Below are 20,719 nucleotides of genomic sequence, written 5' to 3'. Positions count from 1 at the left end.
GAAAGGGTGTCACCTAGAAGAAGCTGGGAAGAAGCTGATGTTCTTGAAAGTGTGGATGGCATGGCTCCACCTACAGATGTCAGGGTGATAGAGTCATGTACAAACCCGTGACATCCTTGTTGCAATCAGTTTGCAAACAGAATGAAGTCCCTTCAAGATTTCTTGATCTCCCTACAAAATCTCATTGTGTGATTGCCAGTTGGAAGGATGTTGACAGTGATGGTAATGGCATTGAATGTCATGGAGCGTTATTAGATTATCTCTTTCTGGAGATGGTCATTGTCTGATTCTTGTGTGACGTGAATTTCACTTGCCACTTGTCAGACCAAGCCTAGAAATTGTGCAGGTCTTGCTGCATTTGGCCATGGACTGCTTCAGTATCACAGGAATCACAAATGCTGCTGAATATTGTACAACCATCAGTGAACCTCCCCATTTCTGATCTTTTGGTGGAAGGTAGGCTATTGATGAAGCAGCTGAAAATGGTTGGACCCAGGACACTCCCCTGAGGAACTCCTGCAGTCATTTTCCGAAGCTGAGATATTTGACCTCCAACAATCACAACCAGCTTCTATTGAATTCGGTATGAGTCCAACCAGTGGATTCCCATTGACTCTAGTTTTGCTAGGGCTCCTTGATGCCACACTTGGTCAAATGTAGCCATGATATTAAGGACAGTCACTCTTATCTCATCTCTCAAGTTCAACTCTTTTGTCCGTTTTTGAACCAAGGCTGTGATGAGGTCAGGAGCTGAGTGGCCCTGACAGAATCCAAGCTGAGCATCAGTGAGCAGGTTATTACCAAGTAAGTGCTACTTGATTGCACTGTTGATGACCCCTTCCATCACTTTTCGGATGATCTGCCCTTCAGCCAGTAGAATCAGTTTTTTCTTATGATATTGAAATATTTAATGATTTTAAGCACTTTAACAACTTAATCTTTATGTAAGAAGTCCAGGACTCAGTATCATTTTAAAAAAAAGCCTGAGAACTTTCCTGCTTCTCCAAAGATTTGCATGTGAACGCCAAGTCTCACTGTTACTGAATCTCTTTACAATTGTATCTTTTACCTTATGTTGCCTTTGCCCATTCTTTCCAAAAGGCATAATTTCACACTTCTTTGCATTAAATTTCTTAAATTGTATGACTGCTCATTTTAGCAGTATATTTTCCTGAAGTCTGCAGGTTTAATGTAATGTAATGTTGAAATTATGCCAACGTCCAGGTCATTAAGATATATCAGAAAGAGCTATGACATCACTGTCTACACCCCATCAGTTTGATCAACCGCCATTTCTGACAATCTGTCTTTGACCCAATTTCATATCTGTCTTTGACCCAGTTTCATATCCACATTACTACAGTCCCTTTAATTTCATGAGCTTTGATCTTGAAAATAAATCAATTGTGTAGCACTTTTCTGGACTTTTTTTGGAAGTCCATATACAAAACATCAATTTCACTGCTACAAGAGACATATACTGCAGATACTGACAATTTGATATAAAAACACAAAATACGGGTAATACTCAGCAGGCCTGACAACATCTATGAAGAAGGAAAAACTAAGATAATGAGCCTAATTTTAACCCATACAAAATCCATTCATTGGTAACCTGAAACATTAATTATGTTTTGCTTTTAGTAGATTCTGCCAATATGCTGAATATTTACAATGTTTTCTGTTTTTATGTCAATTTCACTGTCTTCAGCAACCATGATTTGTCAAGCTTGATTTGCCATGAACAATTTCATGCTGGCTGTCATTTATTAATCCACATTCTTCCAAGTGAAAATTAATTAGTTGTGGATTATCACTTCTAGATGTTTCCCACCATGGCCCTAGTCAAACAGCTTACAGATTGGGTAAATTTAACTATTACGAAAATTTGCAAATGAATGGCCAAATGAATGGTTGCAGTTAGATGTTGTAATTATCAAGGCCAATACTGAAAGCCGCAAAGGACTCTGGAGAGAAAAGGAAACAGAATTAATTTGGAAAGTTCAAGCAGCTCATGAATAAGGCTTCCAGGAAAATACAGCATTCCAAGAAGGGCTGATACTTAGAAATAAGTTGCTGATCTGGAAAGACTGAAGGCTGAACAGCACAAAATATGGCATATTGAGAAAAGAGCGTAAGGAAGAAAAAGCTTATGCTGTACTGTTAACAGAGGGAAATTCTGAACCTCAGGTCAAAATTTCAACAGCTTGTCCTTCGAATAGAAGAACTGAAAAAAGGAAAAAATCAGCGCTGAGTTCAGACAGCAAAATTAGAGAACTTTAGATGCGGCTTAACACGATGAAGAGAATGACTAACTGGAGACCAATAACAATATGAAAGAAATGCTGGAATGATTAAAAGAGGAAATATGAAATGCAAGAAGCCAAGCACGGCAAGCATAGCAGGAAGTTGAAAGTCTGGGGGAAGACAGGCACATCAAGTGGTTGGAAGAGAAACATCAGTTGCAGAATTGTAATACAGAGTTCAAGGAGAAATGCTACCAAGCCAAGGACTGATTACAGCATGCTGTTTCAACTCAGAATAAGAAGCAAAAGGTTTTGCAATCTAATCGAGGCCACGAATAATGTTTTTGAGGAAAGAAAACTAAGGAGTTCAGACTAATTTGTTCCGATCTCGGTAGAAACCAATAACTTAAACAAGGATGAATTTTTCAAGTAAGCAATGAAAATTAACCAACGGACAGGATTTCACTTTTTAACATTTTTAATGTAACAAAATAAACTAAAATCAACATAGATCAAACGTTAGTAAACAGGAAATTTATAAACCAAATTAAAGTAAAAGCTAATTTTTTGCATTCAATGAATAAAACCAAAATTTGTTTTTTTTAAACACTTTTATGTAATTAAATGCTTCTGGTAGCATTACAGGAACAGTCCCAAACTAACTCCCAGCTTGCCAACAGAGGTTCACCTCTCCCTCTACCATGCTAAGTAAATTTCTGGTACAATTTGACAATCATTTCACTGAAATTGAGTTTTCCCAGATATAATTACCACCAGCAAGCCATAACCCAGCAATGATCTATTCCTTACATCTTCTGGAGTCTTGTCTGTTCTATTTTCTTTCTTCAGAAACTAAACTCTTAAAACATCCTGCTTGGTTATCCCCTTTGCTTTTTCACAGCAGTAGCCTCTTTACCTGAGTTTCAGAAAACAGCTGTTCTTTTTCTGTGAGATGCTGTGAAAAGGTGTTAAAGCGGCCACCCCACTTCAATGGGGTTCTGTTGAGTTTCTTTCCCTACAGCAACTGGATCACAGAAGCGTGTCTCTGAGCTGAGGCGTTTATCTGGATTTCTCTGTTTTACTTTCAGTTAAAGATACATTTCAAAAAACAACTGCCTTGCAAATTCAGAGCTCGTGACAAATTATAAAGTCAATTGTTAAATTTCTTTCATTTTTACACAATATTAAAATATGACTGGATCAGTTAGATTGATATAGAAAATATTTCTTAAATGAAGAGTTATACTGTTATATTGTCCTAATATGATTTAGGAAATACATATTCATGGTTGGGAGTTCTAGTGATGCAGCAATGGTGTCCCTATTTCTGGGCCAGAAGCTCTGGGTGAAGACCTACTTTGGGACTTTGATGAAGCTCCAATAATTGAATTTAAAAGTGAGATATTTAAAACTTCTGGGAACGATAACACATAACACTCCTACTTTTTAAGGTTCAGACAATGCCTGCCTTTTAAAAAAAACTTTCAAGTTTTTCCCAGCCTAATATTACGAATCACATATATCACAAAATTGTTATAGTGTATTCAGCCAGTCATGTTTGCACCAGTTTTCCAAATCAGTTATTCACTTAGCCATTCTTCTTCCTTCTCCCATAATCCAGCACGTTCTTCCTTTTTCGATAGCAGTGTTATTTTGAATGTTTTGATTGAACCTGCTTCCAAAACACTCTCAGGCACTGCATTCCAAAATTGAACAGCTCGCTACATGAAGTTTTTTTATATATAGTTTTTGCTTCTTTTGCCAATTATTTTAATTCTGTGCCCTCTCATTCTCAATCCTTTCACAAGTGAGAACAGTTTCTCCCCATCTACTTTGTCCAGACCCCTCAAGATTTTGAATACCTCTATCAAATCACCACTTAGCCTTATTTTCCAAATTCTACAATCTATCTTCAAAGTTGAATTTCCTCATCCTTAGACTGATTCTAATGAATATTTTCTGCACTCTCTCCAATAACTTAACATCCTAAACATCCTAAAGTGCGGCACCCAGAACTCCAGCTGAAGTTGAATGAAGTGTCTTACAAAAGTTTAACAAAGCTTCTTTGCTCTTGTACTCTTGTGTCCCTATTAATAAAGGAAGACTTTGTACTTTTATTCACAGCTTTCTAAACATTTCCTGATTTTTAAAATATTTGTTCATGGGATGTGAGCATCACTGACTAGGCATCTCTAACTGCCCTTGACAAACTGTCTTCTTGAACTGCTGTAGTCCAAGTATTGTAGGAGCACCCACAGTGCTGTTAGGAAGGGAGTTCCAGGATTTTGACGCTGTGCCAGTGAAGAATGGCAAAATACATCGAAAGTAAAAATAGAAAATACTGAAAAATCCCAGCAAGCTTGGCAACACCTGTGGAGAGAGAAACAGAGTTAACATTTTGGGTCTGTATGGTTCTACTTCAGAATTAAACAGGAAGAAATATGACTGATTTTATACTGTTGAACAGGAGGTGGAGCAGGTGCAGCGAAATAGAAGATCAGGGATAAGTGGAAGCTCAGGAGAGATTTGACAAAGGTGCAGTGGTAGTTTTTAAAGACTACAGGTGTGAATAGTGGCATAAAAGTAAGATAGTGGAATGTGTTAGTATCAGAACAAAGGTCATTGCTTTGAAAGCAAAACACAAGAGTAAGTCCAAAGGTGTGCAGGTTAAGTGGATTGCCCATGCTATGTTTGCCTCTTAGTGCCCCCAAGATGTAAAGGTTAGGAAGGATTAGCGAGGTAAATGCATGTTGGATTACTGGGATAGGGGAGTGGGCCTGAGAAAATGCTCTGTCGGAGAGTTGGTGCAGACTTGCTGGGCCGAATGGCCTCCTTCTGCACTGTAGGGATTCTCTGATTTTGTTACAGGTGGGTCTTTGCAGGAGGGGGTTGGGAAAATGTTTTTTTCAAAAGATCAAAATGGAGGAAAAAGTTCAAGTTCTGAACTTGTTGAACTCAATGTTAAGTCCAGAAATTTTGAAAATGCCAAATCAGAGTATGAGATGCTGTTCCTCCAGTTTGCATCGTGCTCAGTTGGAGCATTGTAGCAGGTAGTTTTATAAGCAGCAAAAATCATAGACAAAATTGAAGGAGGTGCAAGTGAATCACTGCTTCACTTGAAAGAAGTGTATAGGGCTTTGGATGGTGAAGATCACGGAGGTAAAATGCAAGTGTCACACCAAATGCAATTGCATGGGAAGGTGCCATGGGAAGGCAATAAGGAGTGGACCAGGGAAAGACCTCTGCAGAATGCTGATATGGGGTGAGAGGAGAACGTGTGTTTTCTGGTGGCATCATGTTGGAGTTTGCAGAAGATGATCCTTTGCATGTATGGGTGATAGGGCAGATAGTGGACTGATTGTCTTTAGTATTAATATCAAAATGTAGTCTGGGTTCATAGACATTGTGGTATCCAGTGCCTTAGCTGTTTCTTCATATCACATGGAATTTATCTAATATGCGGCACCTCGTAAAGAGATTGACATGGATCATCCATTCGTCATTTCTTGTTGATCACTGAAAATGGCCTTGCCTTTTGTACTGATATGCTGGACTCCTCCAACAATGAGGATGTGGATATTTATGGGACTGTCTCCTCCAGTTAGTCCACAACTGTATGTGGCAAGACTGCAGAGCTTAGTACTGATCCATTGTACGTGAGATCACTTAGCTCAGCCTTCTACAGTTTTGCATATGAATAGTCCAATGTTGTAGCCTTGCCAGGTTGACACCTCATTCATAGGCATGATTAATGCTACTCCTGGCATGCCCACCTATGCTCTTCATGGAACCGAGGTTGATCTCCCAGTTTGATGGGAATGGTTGAGTGTGGGTGATTCCCAGCCATATGATTAGATGCAATACTGCTGCTACAAATGGCTCACAGTGCCTCATAGATACACACTTCTGAGTTGTTGGATTTGTTCAGATCTATCCCATGGTGTTTGTGCCACACAACACAATGGTGGGCATCCTCAATGTGAAGACAGGACTTCATCTCCACAAGGACAGTGCAGTGGTCACTCCTACCAAATGGTCATAGACAGATGCATCTTGACAGGTAGATTAAGGAAGACAAGGTCGAATAGGTTTTTCCTTTTTGTTACTTCCCTCACCATCTCCCAGAAACACAGTCCAGCAGATGTGTCCTTTAGGAATAGGATTGTTTAGTCAGGAGTGGTGCGACTGAGCCATTCTTGTAAAACTCATTGAAGTTCCCCGTCCAGTGTATATTCTGTGCCTTTGCCTGCCTCAGTGTCTTCTCCAAGTGATATTCAATCTGGAGGAATATTGAATGACCAGCTGTGGGGGGGAATGAAGTACGGGGGTTGTAGGTGTTAACTAGAAAAGGGTTCCTTGCCCACATGTGACCTGGGATGCCAGGAGATCCAAAGCTGATGTTGAGGACTCCCAGGGAAACTCCCTCCTGTCTGCATACAGCTGTGCTGCTAGCCTTTGATGGATCTGTCTTGTCAATGGGACAGGACATACCCAGAGATGGTGATCATAAAGTCCCTACTGTGCAGAAGGAGTCCATTTGACCCATCAAGCTCCACAAATTTACTCTGCAAATTCCCCTGACACTAAGGGGCAATTTAGCATGGCCAATCAACCTAAACTGGTACATTGTATATATTATATTGTGAATATGAATGTATGTGGGTCAGCTGTCCCAATTTTGGCACAAGGCCCCAGATATCAGTGAGGTGGACTTTGCAGGGTCAATAGGACTGGGGATACCATTGTTTCTGCAACCTTGATTAATGCTGGGCTTCTTATAGGCTTTGTAACAGTTTGAAACAAGCAGTTAGCTCAGACATTTCAGAGGACAGTTAAGAGTCAACCACACAGTTGTGGGTTGGGAGTCACATGTTGGCCAGACCAGGTAAGAATGGCAGACATGAAGTGAACTGGGTTGATTTTTTTAACAACAAACAACAATGATTTTGTGGCCATCATTAGATTAGGTAATTCCAGATTTATTAATGGAAAAATTCCACCAGCCTCCACGATGGGATTCAAACCCACGTCTCCAGAGCATTAGCCTAGGCCACTTGACTGTGAATCCAGTGACATTACCACTATGCCACCAACCCCCTTTTTTCTTCAAAGGCAAATGCACATATAATTCCAGGTCACTCTGCTCTTGCATCACCATTTAGTTATACTCCATATTTTATGCTGTGTCCTCATGTTTTTCCTACCAACATGAATAACTTATGATTGTCCCTTAGCACGGTGGCACAGTGGGTAGCACCGGGGTTCGATTCCTGGCTTGGGTGACTATGTGGAGTCTGCACGTTCCCCTCATGTCTGCACGGGTTTCCTCTGGGTACTTTGGTTTCCCCCCCCCACAGTATGAAAGACATGCTGGTTAGGTGAATTGGCCATCCTAAATTCTCCCTCAGTATACCCGAACCGGCGCCAGTGTGTGGAGACTAGAGGATTTTCACAATAACTTCACTGCAGTGTTAATGTGAGCTGACTTGCCACACTAATTAATCAACTAAAACTAAATGAAATCAATGCCGGCTTCCCTTAAATAACCTTAAACGCCTCCCCCACTGCCCTGGCCAAAAATCCAGAAGGGAGGGTCTGGACAGAGTGGGCCCGGGGTGGCCTCCACTTTTCCCCCCTCCAGCCGAACATCCCTAAGTGTAATCCCAGAGCACAAGTACCTGCAGGGCAGGGAAAACCCAGAAGGCAGAGTGCCCTGGAGGCCACAGATATGCTTCAATGTTTATTTTTGTTGTGTTACAGTTTGTAGATTTGTAAATTATGATTTATAAATTGATGTGTATTTAAAGGGCAATGGCCAGGAAAATTAACGGACATGAACCCTCCCTAAATAGGAGCTGGTTATTGATAAATGGATGGCGTTAGCCATTGGTATTGTATCTTTCATATTCGTTCTTTGCATATTTGTGATTGTTTTGTCAGAACGTATTTGTAATCAACAAAAGAAATCCATAAATAACCTAAACTTATTCATTTTTTTTTACCGCGCAGTAAATGAAAATGAGTACACACGTGAGATTTCTCCCTGCTGGTGCGCACACGGTGCCGGCTGTGCGGGCCGCTGCTTTACCGCCGTTAGTTTTCAAAGGAGAGGAGGGGGGAAAGCTCGCGCTCCGGCACGCGAGCACCCACAACCCATTGTTGCGTCAGAGCGGCTGCCCCCGGCACGCGTGCGCACAGGCCGGGCGAAGAGGGCGGACGGGCGGAACGGGAGCGGGCCTGTTGCCACAGGGGGTGGGGACGCAGCAGTCGTCATTCGTTGGTGCGATGCGTGCTCTGGTTTATTTATAATTCGTTTTAAGGGTGAATTACGGAGTTGAAGGTGGGGGGGAAGTTTTTTTTATATGTATGGGAGGGATTGGACGAATCTTGTGTCGGGAGGCGCTGCTGCGACTGGAGTTGCTGAAAGGGGGTGGGAGTGAAGAGTCTGGAAGGAGTGAAGAGTAAAAGGCCTGGACTCGGGCGAAGGGCTCGCCACTTGACCGACAAGTCCAAGAGGGGTGGCGGATAAAAAAAAACAGAGGGCAACGGCGAATCCTCTTTCTTTTTGAGGCTGCAAGAAGTGTACGGTGCCATCTGAAGTTCAGGCAGGTGGTGGGAGAGGAGCCTATCCGAGTCTAACTTTGTGAGAGCCTCCCGGCCCTGACAGACATGGAGCCTGAATGCAGCTTGGAGTATTTCTCGGAGCAAGTGGCGCAAAGGGATGTGAGCCGGCGGCTGCAGGTCGGCCAGGAGCTGATCGATTACTTGGGCGATCCCAGGAGGTCCACGGACGTGGATCACGACCCAAAACGAATGCTGGACGACATCGTGGACGAGCTAACGGGATGGGTGAACTCGAGCAACTTCAAGGTAAGCGAAGGCGGAGCCCAGTGACTGCCGAAGTGATCCTCTTGTACCCCGCAGAGTCCGATCAGTCATCCTGTCGCGCCCCCCCCCCCCCCAGTATCTTCATTTTCAGCTGAATGACCCCACATCCTTCTTCAGTTTACTAAGCTGTTGCGAGGCTGGGCTTGCTTAGGAAAGTAGGTGGGACCTCGTCTGGGATCTGTTGTAATTCTGTCTGATCCGTTGCCCGCAAGGGGACATTTCGGCAATAACTGCGAATGGCAGAGATTTCCGGAAGTTGGCCAGTAGGTTGCAAGGGCTAAGCAATTCACCAGGACCTGTAGGCAAAACTAAGATTAATTAGAGATGCTGAAATGGTGAGTGGTATTTTTTGTTAACTCGATATTTGAGTTGGCGAGTTGCAATGTCTTCGTGTTCGTGGTGTCCATATCCCTGCGATGCTGCAGTATCCAGTAACGTCCAAAATGTTGCGTAGCATGGTAGAATCTCCCAATTTTTGTATCCCTACTTGCTGCAGTATCTTGTGACCTGCGTGGCGTCAAGGCTCAAAATTCAGATTTTACTTAGCTACAATGAGGCGACTTTATCTCCTTTGTTAGGAAACGCTATATACTTTGGTGAGTTTGCGTTTCTTTTCTGGTTTGTGTAGATGAAACATTGTATTGATGTGTTCAGTGAATAGTCATTACAGATAGATTGACTGCCATGGAACTTCTTGCATGGTGATTAATTGATTTCATAACAGTGATATGTCTAGGCGTGTCGTTTGAAAATGATATCTTTGGGGTCCAAATTTAGAGCCAAGGGAGCAGCTAAATTGTAGTTGCAGCCATCTCCTGTTAAAAGGCTTCCAAACTTGGCTTTCCTTGGAAGTTCATGTTTTCTGTTAACCACCAGTTCAAAATAAGGGTTTGTTTGACTATCAACTTAACTTTTGAAAAGTCACTTTTTTAAGCACCAGAGAAGCAAAAACTAGTTCTGCAGATTGCTCTCTATGTTCAATGAAATAAAGTCAACAGTGCATATTTGTACTTGTATTTGTTTAAATTGGTAAAATAGCAGTAATGTGTTAAAAATATTTTTGAACATGTCAGTGTCACAGATTTTTCTGATTTTTGAAGTGATTTTAATCTGAAAATCCTGACAGTTGCTTTGTTCATACTCAGTCTTTTTGCAAGGTTTGCATATTTATTGCATTGTGTTAATTGAAGTGAAACTACCTAAATTTGTGAGCCTTTAATTTGAGAACTGTACACTACTTTGCCAAATTATTTGAAGAAATCAAATCAAGTAATGTAATGCATCTTGTGCTCCAGTGTGCTGTGCTATAGGGTAGCATAATGCACAACTGTCTACAATTTGTGACACAGCAAGTTTCAATCTGTGCTGTGATGTCAGGGAAACCTGCAAGAGAATGGCCAGGTTGCCTTAGGGGATATAAAATTCTGATGACCGAAAGTGGTCTAAGGTGACATCATTTGACAGATGAGAAGTGTTGGCTTTACCTAGCGACCAAAGATGATTTGGATTGCTGGAGGATGAGAGACATTATAAAAGGAGCAAACATTTTGAGGGAGTGGGGAAAAAAGCCTTTATTGGAACAGCTGCATAAAACTAAACCGTTTATTTACTGACATCAACCTGAGAAATGGCAACTAAGGCCACAGATTTATTACTGAAGCAAAGTCTTTTATTCTGGATTAGAGAATTAACAGTGTTCTGGGATTATATGCTATGATTCTGCTCACCTTTCTGCTGAAACAACATAACTTGTGATCAAGACTAAACATCAACCTACTTTAATGTTAATTCTTAATTGCAGCTTAAACCATCGTTCAAATCTTCTGATTAAGGATTGGAACCATTGTTTTTGGCCCTTTTTTAAAAGAAACACTACCTTGCCTCCGATTCCACCCCCCTTCAGGACGAGGATCCTGTAGAACTGTCAGAGGGAATCTGAAGGAACAAGCATATGTTGTTTTTAAGATGATTTTAAGTCAGGTTTTAAATGTCCCAAAGCTTCTGGGTATGTTTGTGAGAATGGGTGAGATAAAGGGGTAGAGTAATAGCTGGGTAGGGCACTAAGTTTGGGTCGGGGAGATGAAAGATATTCAAGTTGGGAGTTTTGAGAGATACTCACAATTGAAATAGAGGGGGGTGGCTCAATTGTATAGTTACAGGAGTTAGATTTTAATTTTGCTGTCGATCACTTTCACGGTAACTATCCAGGTAAATTTAACCTGTCTGAAGTCTCCAATTCTAATTAAGAGTTGGAGACTTTTTGGTGGGGCTCGGGAGAATTGTCTGTTGGAAGTTCAGAATTCCATGCCAATGCTCACTGAATTAGTGCATTGGGACTTCACTTGGGTGCTGCAGCACATCTTGGGGTGGTATGTCTGATCTCTGACATACATCTGGGCTGTTGTCCTCCTGATGAACACTTCTTCTGTGTATGACGCAGCATGAAATTAATATTGGTTGCATGAAAATCAAAATTGTTCAAGGTTCAAGTTACAATGGCTGCTTTGTAGTTTGGTTGCTATCAGTTTTACCTGTATATGCGAGGCTGAGTTGTGGAGAGGAGCTGGAAGTGCTCTTCTTGTGAAACAAAAAACCTTAGACTTTAGTCACAAAATCAGCCATTAAGGAAATTGTCAGGAGAGAGAAGATTGAAGGCAAAGTTGAAGTGATTGATTTCAAGGAGACTCTGCTCTTCAGATAATTTGCACGTAGCTTTGGATTGTAGAAGCTGAGAAGTGTCATTTGGCCCTGAGTTTATCAGCCCCAAAAAGATCTATTCAGCTGGATTCCATTTTCTGTAGGTGTTCTGTATTTGGATTTTCAAAAGACATTTGACAGATGCTGTACAAGAGGCAAATGCATAAGTAAAAACCCATGGAATTGGAGGAAGTGTGTTAGCTGTGATTGAAAACTGGCTGTCATATAAAAAAAAGAGCTGGAATAAAATGAGTCATTTTCAGAGGGGCAAGATCTAACTAGTGGAATGCCACAGGGATCAGTTCTTGGCCTGCAATTGTTCATTATTTACATTCTGTTCTTTCCTCCAGGTCATGAACGTAAAGTTTCCAAATTTACCAATGATACGAAGATAGGTGGAAGGACATGTTGTGATGAGGATATTGTGATTCCACCGTGGTATGGATAGATTGGGTGACTGGGTGAAAACTTGGCAAATGGAGTTTAATGTGAGGAAGTGGGAGGTCATACATTTTGGTAAGAGGAATCATAAGGCAGATGATGATCTAAATAGAGACTGCAGGTGAGTGAAGGACAGAGGGATGTAGGTGCATGAATCACAAAAAGCTAGCAGGCAGGCCCTACTTGGGTTAAAACCTTTATTGCAAAGGATTGGAGTTTGAAAGTAGAGATGTTTTGTTACAACTGTACAGGGTGGTGAGGCCTCACCTGAAATACTGCGTACAATTTGGGTCTCCTTATCTTAAGATATAGTAACAATGGAAGCTGTCCAAAGAAAGTTCACCAGACTAATAGCAGGGATGAAAAGGTTGTTCTATCAAGTGAGGTTAAATAGTCTGGGTTTGGATTCCTTGGAGTTTAAAAGAATGAGGGGTGACCTTATTCAAACATACAAGATCCTGAGGGATCTTGATAAGGTACATGGTAAGATGTTTTCACCTGTTGGAGAATCTCGAACAAGAGGACATAGCTACAAGATGAAGAGCCGGTCATTTAAAAGTGAGGTGCATAGGAGGGTGGTGAATCTGGAATTGTCTGTCCCAAAACGATGGAGGCTGGATCATTTGAAATATTTGAAGTGGAGGTAGATAAATATTGATGATTTAAAAAGCTATTGGGAAATGATTCAGAAAAGGAGTTGAGGCCAGCATAGATCAGTCAAGATTATATTGAACGGTGGGACAGGCTTTTGAAAGTCCCAGAGGCCTGTTCCTTCTAATTCTTATCTGCGACTTCACCTTGTTGTTCAGGCCACTTGGAACTGCTTTTTCAAATCAACAAGGACTTTGTCTTTTAGTCAATGAGTCTAACTCTCACCACCCTTTGCCTGAAAGAGCTTTTCAACTCCCATTTAAAATTTCTGTTAGTTATTTAAATCTGTCTCCTCTTCCCTCCCCTGTCCCCCCCAACAAAGTTTTTTTATTTACACACCTCAACTAAATCTCATCTGAATCTCCAATTTTCATAAGAACATAAGAAATAGGAGCAGGAGTAGGCCATCTAGCCCTTTGAGCCTACCCCGCCATTCAATAAGATCATGGCTGATCTGTTGTGGCTCAGTTCCACATTCCCGCCCTCTCCCCATAACCCTTAATCCCCTCTCTTATCAAAAACCCATCAACCCACGTCATAAAAATATGTAAGGCGAATGGGATGCTGGCCTTCATAGCGAGGGGGATTGAATATAAAAGTAGGGAGGTCTTGCTGCGGCTGTATAGGGCATTGGTGAGGCCGCAGCTGGAGTACTGTGTGCAGTTTTGGGCGCTGTACTTACGCAAGGATATTTTGGCCTTGGAGGGAGTGCAGAGGAGGTTTACTAGGCTGATGCCAGAGCTGAGGGGGTTGAGCTATGAGGAGAGGCTGAATAAATTAGGCTTGTACTCGTTAGAGTTTAGAAGAATGAGGGGAGATCTCATTGAGACGTATAAGATGAGGAATGGGATGGATAGGATAGAGGTGGAGAGACTCTTCCTGCTCAGAAAGGATAGTAGGACTAGGGGGCACAGCCTCAAGATAAAGGGGGGGCGGTTTAGAACGAAGTTGAGGAGGAACTTCTTCACTCAAAGGGTGGTGAATCTCTGGAATTCTCTGCCCGTTGAAACAAACGCAGCCTCTTCAATCTTTTCTTGTAGCTCAAATTTTCCAGTCCTGGTAGCACTTCCAGTAAATCATCTCTGCAGTCTCTAATGTGGTTAAAAAGTCTGACAACACCAGGTTTCAGTCCAACCGATTTATTTGATGGTAAACTCACTAGCTTTCGGGTTAGCCCCTTCGTCAGGTGAATGGAGAGTTCTGGCCTCAGACGGAGCATATAAAGCACAGACAGTTTACAGATTACTGATTAGTAGCTGATTTGTTTCTCCACATAACAGAATTATGCATGTGCATAACAACAGCTGCCCCCTTCCAGAATTCCAAACATTGCCTTGCGTTTAAGGAGACATTTTGAAACGTGACCAGCTTGTAAAGTTCGGTTTTGGTAACAATTGAGAAAGCAGGCACACCTGTTTCATTGATATTGGTCAGTGAATACCTGCTGTCTTATAAAGTCTTAAATGTAAAGTTTTTTTTTATTGAGTATGTCATTTTAGACTGGGGTGCACCAGCCCATTTGTCATCCAGAAATTTATGATGAGTTGGCAGTTTGAAAACAAGAGTGGCCTTTTAGTTAGTAATAGTGAGAAGAGATAGAATTTGGTGTTGTAAGCATACACAATAGAATGCATCCATTAAACAGCTGAAGATGCTTCAGCCTGTTTCTCCCCCTGCCCCCTCCCCAATTTCATCATCTTCAATTTTGTTGGGGTTTCTTGATGCAAACCCATTGAAGTGCTGCCTTGATATCATGGGCAGTCACTCTCACATTGCCACTGAGGTTAAGCTGTTGTCCATGTTTGGACCAAGGCTGTTCTGAGGAGTTGAGTGGCCCTGATGACTGCTGTGTAGCTATGGCTTGATAGCACAGTTGATAACATCTTCCATCACTTTGCTGATAATTGAGAATGCATCAATTGGGAAGTAATTAAGTTGGATTGGATTTGTTCTGCTTTTTGTGGACTGGACAATGGCAGTTTTCCATGTTGTCACTTTTGTAGCTGTACTGGAACTGCTTGGCTACAAGTGTGGTGAGTTCTTGAGCACTGTTGCGGGAATATCATTGGGGCCCATGACCTTTGCAATATCCAGTGCCTTCAGCTGTTTCTTTATTAAGTGGAATAAATCAAATTGGCTGAAGACTGGTATCTCTGATGTTGGGGACGTCAGGGGTTGGGGTGGAGATCTAGTTGGCAGTTCTAATGAAGCTGGTTGCAAGTATTTGAACCTTTTGAGAGTTGGGAAGTGAAGTGGAGCTACAAATTTGTAAGACTGAGGCGACCGTAGTTTGAGGTCACATTTTCTTTGCAGGGAGATTGGAAACGAGTTTGTTTGGTTTTGCATTGTGCCTCTCTGAAATTGGATGATTACTTTTAGATGCTGAACATAAACACTGATACAACCCGGTGTGGAGAGGGGTGGGTTGGGATGGCGACCTCCTCGTCACCATGCTCCTGGCGAAGTGCGCCACTTAAAGGTCCAGGCAGCGGGCAGTAGAGGAGACTGTCCATCCTGACTGCACCTCTACCGTGGCTACGTTCATGGCCAGGTGTCCTTGCTGAGCATGCGGGTGCAGTTGATGCCTCCTTGCCCGTTGGGCACCGCAGGGGCTGGGCTGCATTATTGACTAATAATCACATTTTAATTTGTTTTTTAAGTTTCCTTTGTACTTCAATTTTGTTTGGGCTGTTCCACCTCCTTTTGGGGAGCTGCCTCTTTTACTTTGTCCTGATTTAACATGAGTTTGTTTATTTGATTTGACCTTAAGAGGCCAAGGTGGACCAGTAGCTTGCTCCTGTACCATAAATTCTGTGCAATCTGTTTGGATAAATTCCTGGATTACCTTGACATCAAAATTGACAAATGTATGAATTTTTTTCCCATCCCCACTGCTTTTGTGCTACACTTCTATTCTTCTGAACAGCCAATTTGTATTGCTTTTAATTCCAACTTGCTGTGTTTAAAATACTGCCCTTTTACTTTCATGCTCTTTAAAATGGTCAAAATTTGACCCTGACTCAACATTCAGTATTCTTTTCTCCTATCCTGAGCTTCAAATCTTCTGTCCTCTCCATCCTTGATCCAGTATTTCATCTGTTCCCATATTGCGGTACACATGCTTTTGAGGTAACAGGATGTTTATTGGGTATATATAGGAGAAATTGTCTAATGGTAAATGGATTTTGATTTATATTTGAAACACATGAACTATTTTCCCCTTTAGTAGTTCTGTGTATAAATAAATCCACTGCTTGTATTTTTCACAAAATCAAGTACCAACAGGGCAACTGGCCTCTGTGTGATTTGGTTGCCAGTGACTCATCAATTCAGTTTTGCAGCCTCCTATTGCAGATTGAAGGCCTCATGCTTATCCAAACTATAGAAGTCTCTTTGGAGTATGGAGAGGAGTCAGGTCCCACCACTTTTGACTGGTGCAAAGTAGTCCGAAGGAATGGGTGAAGCTGAAGGGTTTCTGATACAATCTTGTGTGGAGGGGTGGGTGGGGGAGAGACTCAGCTGTAAATTCCACCAACAGCTCAACAATTTGGGTATAAATTTCAGAATGTCAGGTTTAAAGCAAAATAATTATGAACAATTAGACAATCATTAAAATCTGCGCAAGATTTAACACAACCAATAATGAAATGGTTATTGAAATGTAACTTGTTGTGGGGCAAGGGTCAACTGTAAAGATTTAATGATTCTAAGAGAGTTTGTGGCTGCCAAATTCATCTTTGTCTTCACAGCATGATATAAAGTGATGGCAGCCAGTGACTCTTCCTCTAGTCAGACGTTTGGCAAAAAATTGAAAAACTAATTGAGAAAAATTAGAGGAGGGGTGTCTGGGATGGGCACAAGTACAAAATGTGAACAGAAGTATTGTTTGTCCAAATGTGCACAAAAAATTGACTGATGTACTGAGTCACAAATCACACTGATTATCTGAATGCGATTTTTCAACTTTGTGGAGGTGTATAAGTTTTTTTGGCAAGGGTGAAGAGTCACATCAAACCCACTGTGAGAATAACCAGCTCAGTCATTGTAATGGTTATTAAATATTTTTTATTAAAGAACAGATAAATACATGCACACAGGACATACTCCAAGACCACTGAATATGAATTACGAAACACACAGTTTATATAGAAATTACCCCTTTTTCCAAGATATATTTGATTCTAAGCTGCTTAAGACTTCTCTGTTCCCAAAGATCCAAATTAAAATAATTTTGTAAGTCAAATCCATCTTTTAGTACCACACAATACATGGTGAGTGATCCAAGTCTGGGAAATGTATTTTCCTGGTCTGCCTTTATGAAGATTTCTGCACTTCCATGTCTCTAACACTTGTTAAAATGGCCTTTTGGCTGTAAGATGTTCAACTGGTCTCTCAGCTCTTAGATGTTACAATGTCTGTCTGCTTTTGCAGGTGCTGGTGATTATAGCCTGGTTCTTGTATGATTCTCTTTGTATTTGGGCTGTCTGTGTCTCTTGCATTCTGTGATTCTCAGAATTAACATCTGTATTCCTCCACTAATCCTCAGTCATCTAGATAAGCTGTTTAGCAGTGATATGGCTATTTGTACCTAATTCTGTTTGTGTGCCTGTTAACTATTAAACTATTGTTAAGAACATAAGAAATAGGAGCAGGAGTAGGCCATCTAGCCCTTCGAACCTGCCCTGCCATTCAGTAAGATCAAGGCTGATCTGAAGTGAATCAGTTCCACTTTCCTGCTTTCTCCCCATAACCCTTAATTCCCTTGCCTGTCAGAAATCTATCTACCCGTGACTTAAATATATTCAACGAGGTAGCCTCCACCACTTCAATGGGCAGAGAATTCCAGAGATTCACCACCCTTTGAGTGAAGAAGTTCCTCCTCAACTCCGTTCTAAACTGCCCCCCCCACACTTTATTTTGAGGCTGTGCCCTCTAGTTCTGTTTTCCTTTCTAAGCAGAAAGTATCTCTCTACCTCTATCTCTACCTCTACCCTGTCTAGCCCCTTCATTACCTTGTAAGTCTCTATAAGATCCCCCCTCAGCCTTCTAAACTCTAATGAGTACAGGCCCAGTGTATTCAATCTCTCTTCATAAGCTAACCCCCTCATCTCTGGTATCAGCCTGGTGTACCTTCTCTGTACTCCCTCCAAGGCCAATATATCCTTTCGCAAATAAGGGGACCAAAACTGCACACAGTACTCAAGTTGCAGCCTCACCAGTGCCTTGTACCATTGCAGCAAGACCTCCCTGCTTTTATGTTCTATCCCCCTTGCTATAAAGACCAACATTCCATTCGCCTTCTTGATCACCTGTTGCACCTGTAGAGTGAGTTTTTGCAATTCATGCACAAGGACCCCCAGGTCCCTCTGCACTGTAGCATGCTGCAGCTTTTCACCCTTTAAATAATAATCCCTCCTACTATTATTTCTACCAAAGTGGATAACCAACTGCCAACCAGAAAAGCATCCATTGATTCCAACTCTCTGCTTCCTGTTAGATAACCAATCCTCAATCCACGCTAACACTTTACCCCCAACTCTGTGCACCCTAACCTTCTGCAGCAACCTTTTTGTGAGGTACCTTATCAAATGCCTTCTGGAAATCTCAAAACACCACACCCACCGGTTCCCTTCTGTCTACCGCACTAGTCGCGTCTTCATAGAAATCCAGTAAATTTGTTAAACACTACTTCCCCTTCATGAATCCATGCTGTGTCTACTTGATCAAACCGTTCTTTTCCAGGTGTCTTGCTATTTCTTCTTTGATGACGGATTCTAGCATTTTTCCAACTATGGACGTTAAGCTAACCGGCCTATAATTCCCTGCCCTTTGTCTGCTACCTTTTCTAAACAGCAGCGTAACATTAGCTGTTTTCCAATCCTCTGGCACTTCCCCAGAGTCCAACGAATTTTGATAACTAATTACTAAGGCATCAGCTATCACCTCTGCCATTTCTTTCAGAACCGTGGGATGCATTCCATTCGGTCCCGGGGACTTGCCTACCTTCAGTCCCGTTCGTCTACCAAGCACTACCTCTCCAGTGACAGTAATTGTATTAAGGACCTCATCTCCTACCATCCCTCTATCTTTAATATTCGGTAAGCTATTTATGCCCTCCTCCGTGAAGACCAATGCAAAAAACGTTTTTAAAGTCTTGGCCATTTCCCCGTTACCCACCGCTAAATCCCGCCCACCCCACCCTTGCCCTCCAAGGGTCCAACATTCACTCTAGCCAGTCTCCTCCTCTTCATATATTTGTAAAATCTTTTACAATTATTTTTTATATATAGAGCTAGTTTAGTTTCATACTGTATCTTTCCTTTCTTTATTGCTTTCTTAGTCATTCTTTGTTGTTTTTTAAATCTTTCCCAATCTTCTAATTCCCCACTATTTTTAGCTGCTCTGTACGCATTGGCTTTTAATTTGATACTCTCCTTTATTTCCTTCGATAACCACGCTGGTTATCCCTTCTCTTACGGTCCTCCTTTACCATCGGAATATATTTCTGCTGAGTACCGAAAAAGATCTCCTTAAAAATCCTCCACTGTTCCTCAGCTGTCCTACAAACCAATGTGCGCCCCCAATCTACATTAGCCAATTTCGCCCTCATCTTATCATACTCCCCTCTGTTCAAACAGAGGACACTGTTTTGGGACCCTACTTTCTCACCCTCCATCTGCATCAGAAATTCAACCATACTATGATTACTTATCCCAAGAGGATCCCTCACAAGAAGATCCCTAATTCTACCTGCTTCGTTACACAGTACCAGATTTAAGATAACTCGCTCCCTCATAGGTTAACATAGTATGTATATCATGATTTATACATCACAAGCATTTGTGACATTGAAGTTAAAATATAAATCTTATCTGCTGGTTGGGTACATTGACTACTAAGTACCACCAAATCTTTGGCTACCTTTTTTCCCCCTATGTGCAAGTACCTGCTTTTTTTTTCCATTCACGCTGACCACATCTTGTCAAATCACCAATTCTATCTTGTCATTATGATTGCAGACAAAATTTATCCTGTTGGATTTCTGCACTGGCCCAAAGAATATAGATCTTTTGTATTCAGGGAATATTGAGCAGATATGTCAGTATCTGTGGAGAAAACAAATAACTTAATGTTTCATATGTGGAACATCATCGTATCTAAATCCTTTGTAACTTGCACTGTTGATGACTTGCCTTGGAAAGTATCATTGTTAAATGAGGCACTATGCGACTTGTTATAAAATGAGTTGCAAATAGAATTGGAATTCTAGTTGAAGTGAGAAATAGTTCAGAAAGTATTTCAAAGATCTGAGTTTTTACCTGTTTTCTGCTTTAAAAGAGATCAGAATGAAATCTGAACTGTTACTTCTGGCAGTAAGGGCTGCTTTTGTAGATTTGTCTAAATGTGTTTTGGATTAGAATTAATGTTCTCACTGAAAGCACACTTAGATAATAATCATACTTATCGAGGTAGAGCCTCAAAAGGTATTTTTAGTGTGACTGAGGTTAAATATTAGAACAAGCTTAAGTTGCATGATTTACTGAGTTGCTATCTCATTTCTCTTAACATTATTATACAATGAAACTAATTTTACCAGTTCCTTCATTAACTGGAAGAGCCCTTCCACCTGGATTAGGAAAAGACCTCTTTGTTCCGGAAACAGAATCTCCTGGTTGCCACTTGTATTAATTGTTTGGCATTAATCTCCAATACAATTTTACATCTCTAACGGACAGAAAACTTCAGTATGTTCAAAAGATCTTAAAATGCCTTTGGGAAGAAAATTGTGACCTCAG

The 20,719-nt window shown here is 41.4% G+C and overlaps 1 protein-coding gene across 23 annotated transcripts in view; it reads left to right on the top strand.

Moving 5' to 3' along the window:
- The first annotated feature begins 8,503 nt into the window (after positions 1–8,503).
- clasp2 (cytoplasmic linker associated protein 2) overlaps positions 8,504–20,719 on the top strand; it is a 358,037-nt gene continuing 345,821 nt past the window's right edge. For all 23 annotated transcript variants that reach the window (XM_080193660.1, XM_080193667.1, XM_080193651.1 and 20 more), the window contains exon 1: positions 8,504–9,116. In XM_080193660.1, coding sequence (XP_080049786.1) covers positions 8,916–9,116 — 201 coding nt within the window. In that variant the 5' untranslated portion in view covers positions 8,504–8,915. The remainder of the gene's footprint in view (positions 9,117–20,719) is intronic.

This window comes from Carcharhinus amblyrhynchos, chromosome 8 (assembly GCF_965287045.1).
Source record: "Carcharhinus amblyrhynchos chromosome 8, sCarAmb.v2.hapA, whole genome shotgun sequence".
Lineage (NCBI taxonomy): Eukaryota > Metazoa > Chordata > Chondrichthyes > Carcharhiniformes > Carcharhinidae > Carcharhinus > Carcharhinus amblyrhynchos.
Note: the sequence above shows the minus strand (reverse complement) of the source record. Positions and strands in the feature narration are given on the sequence as shown.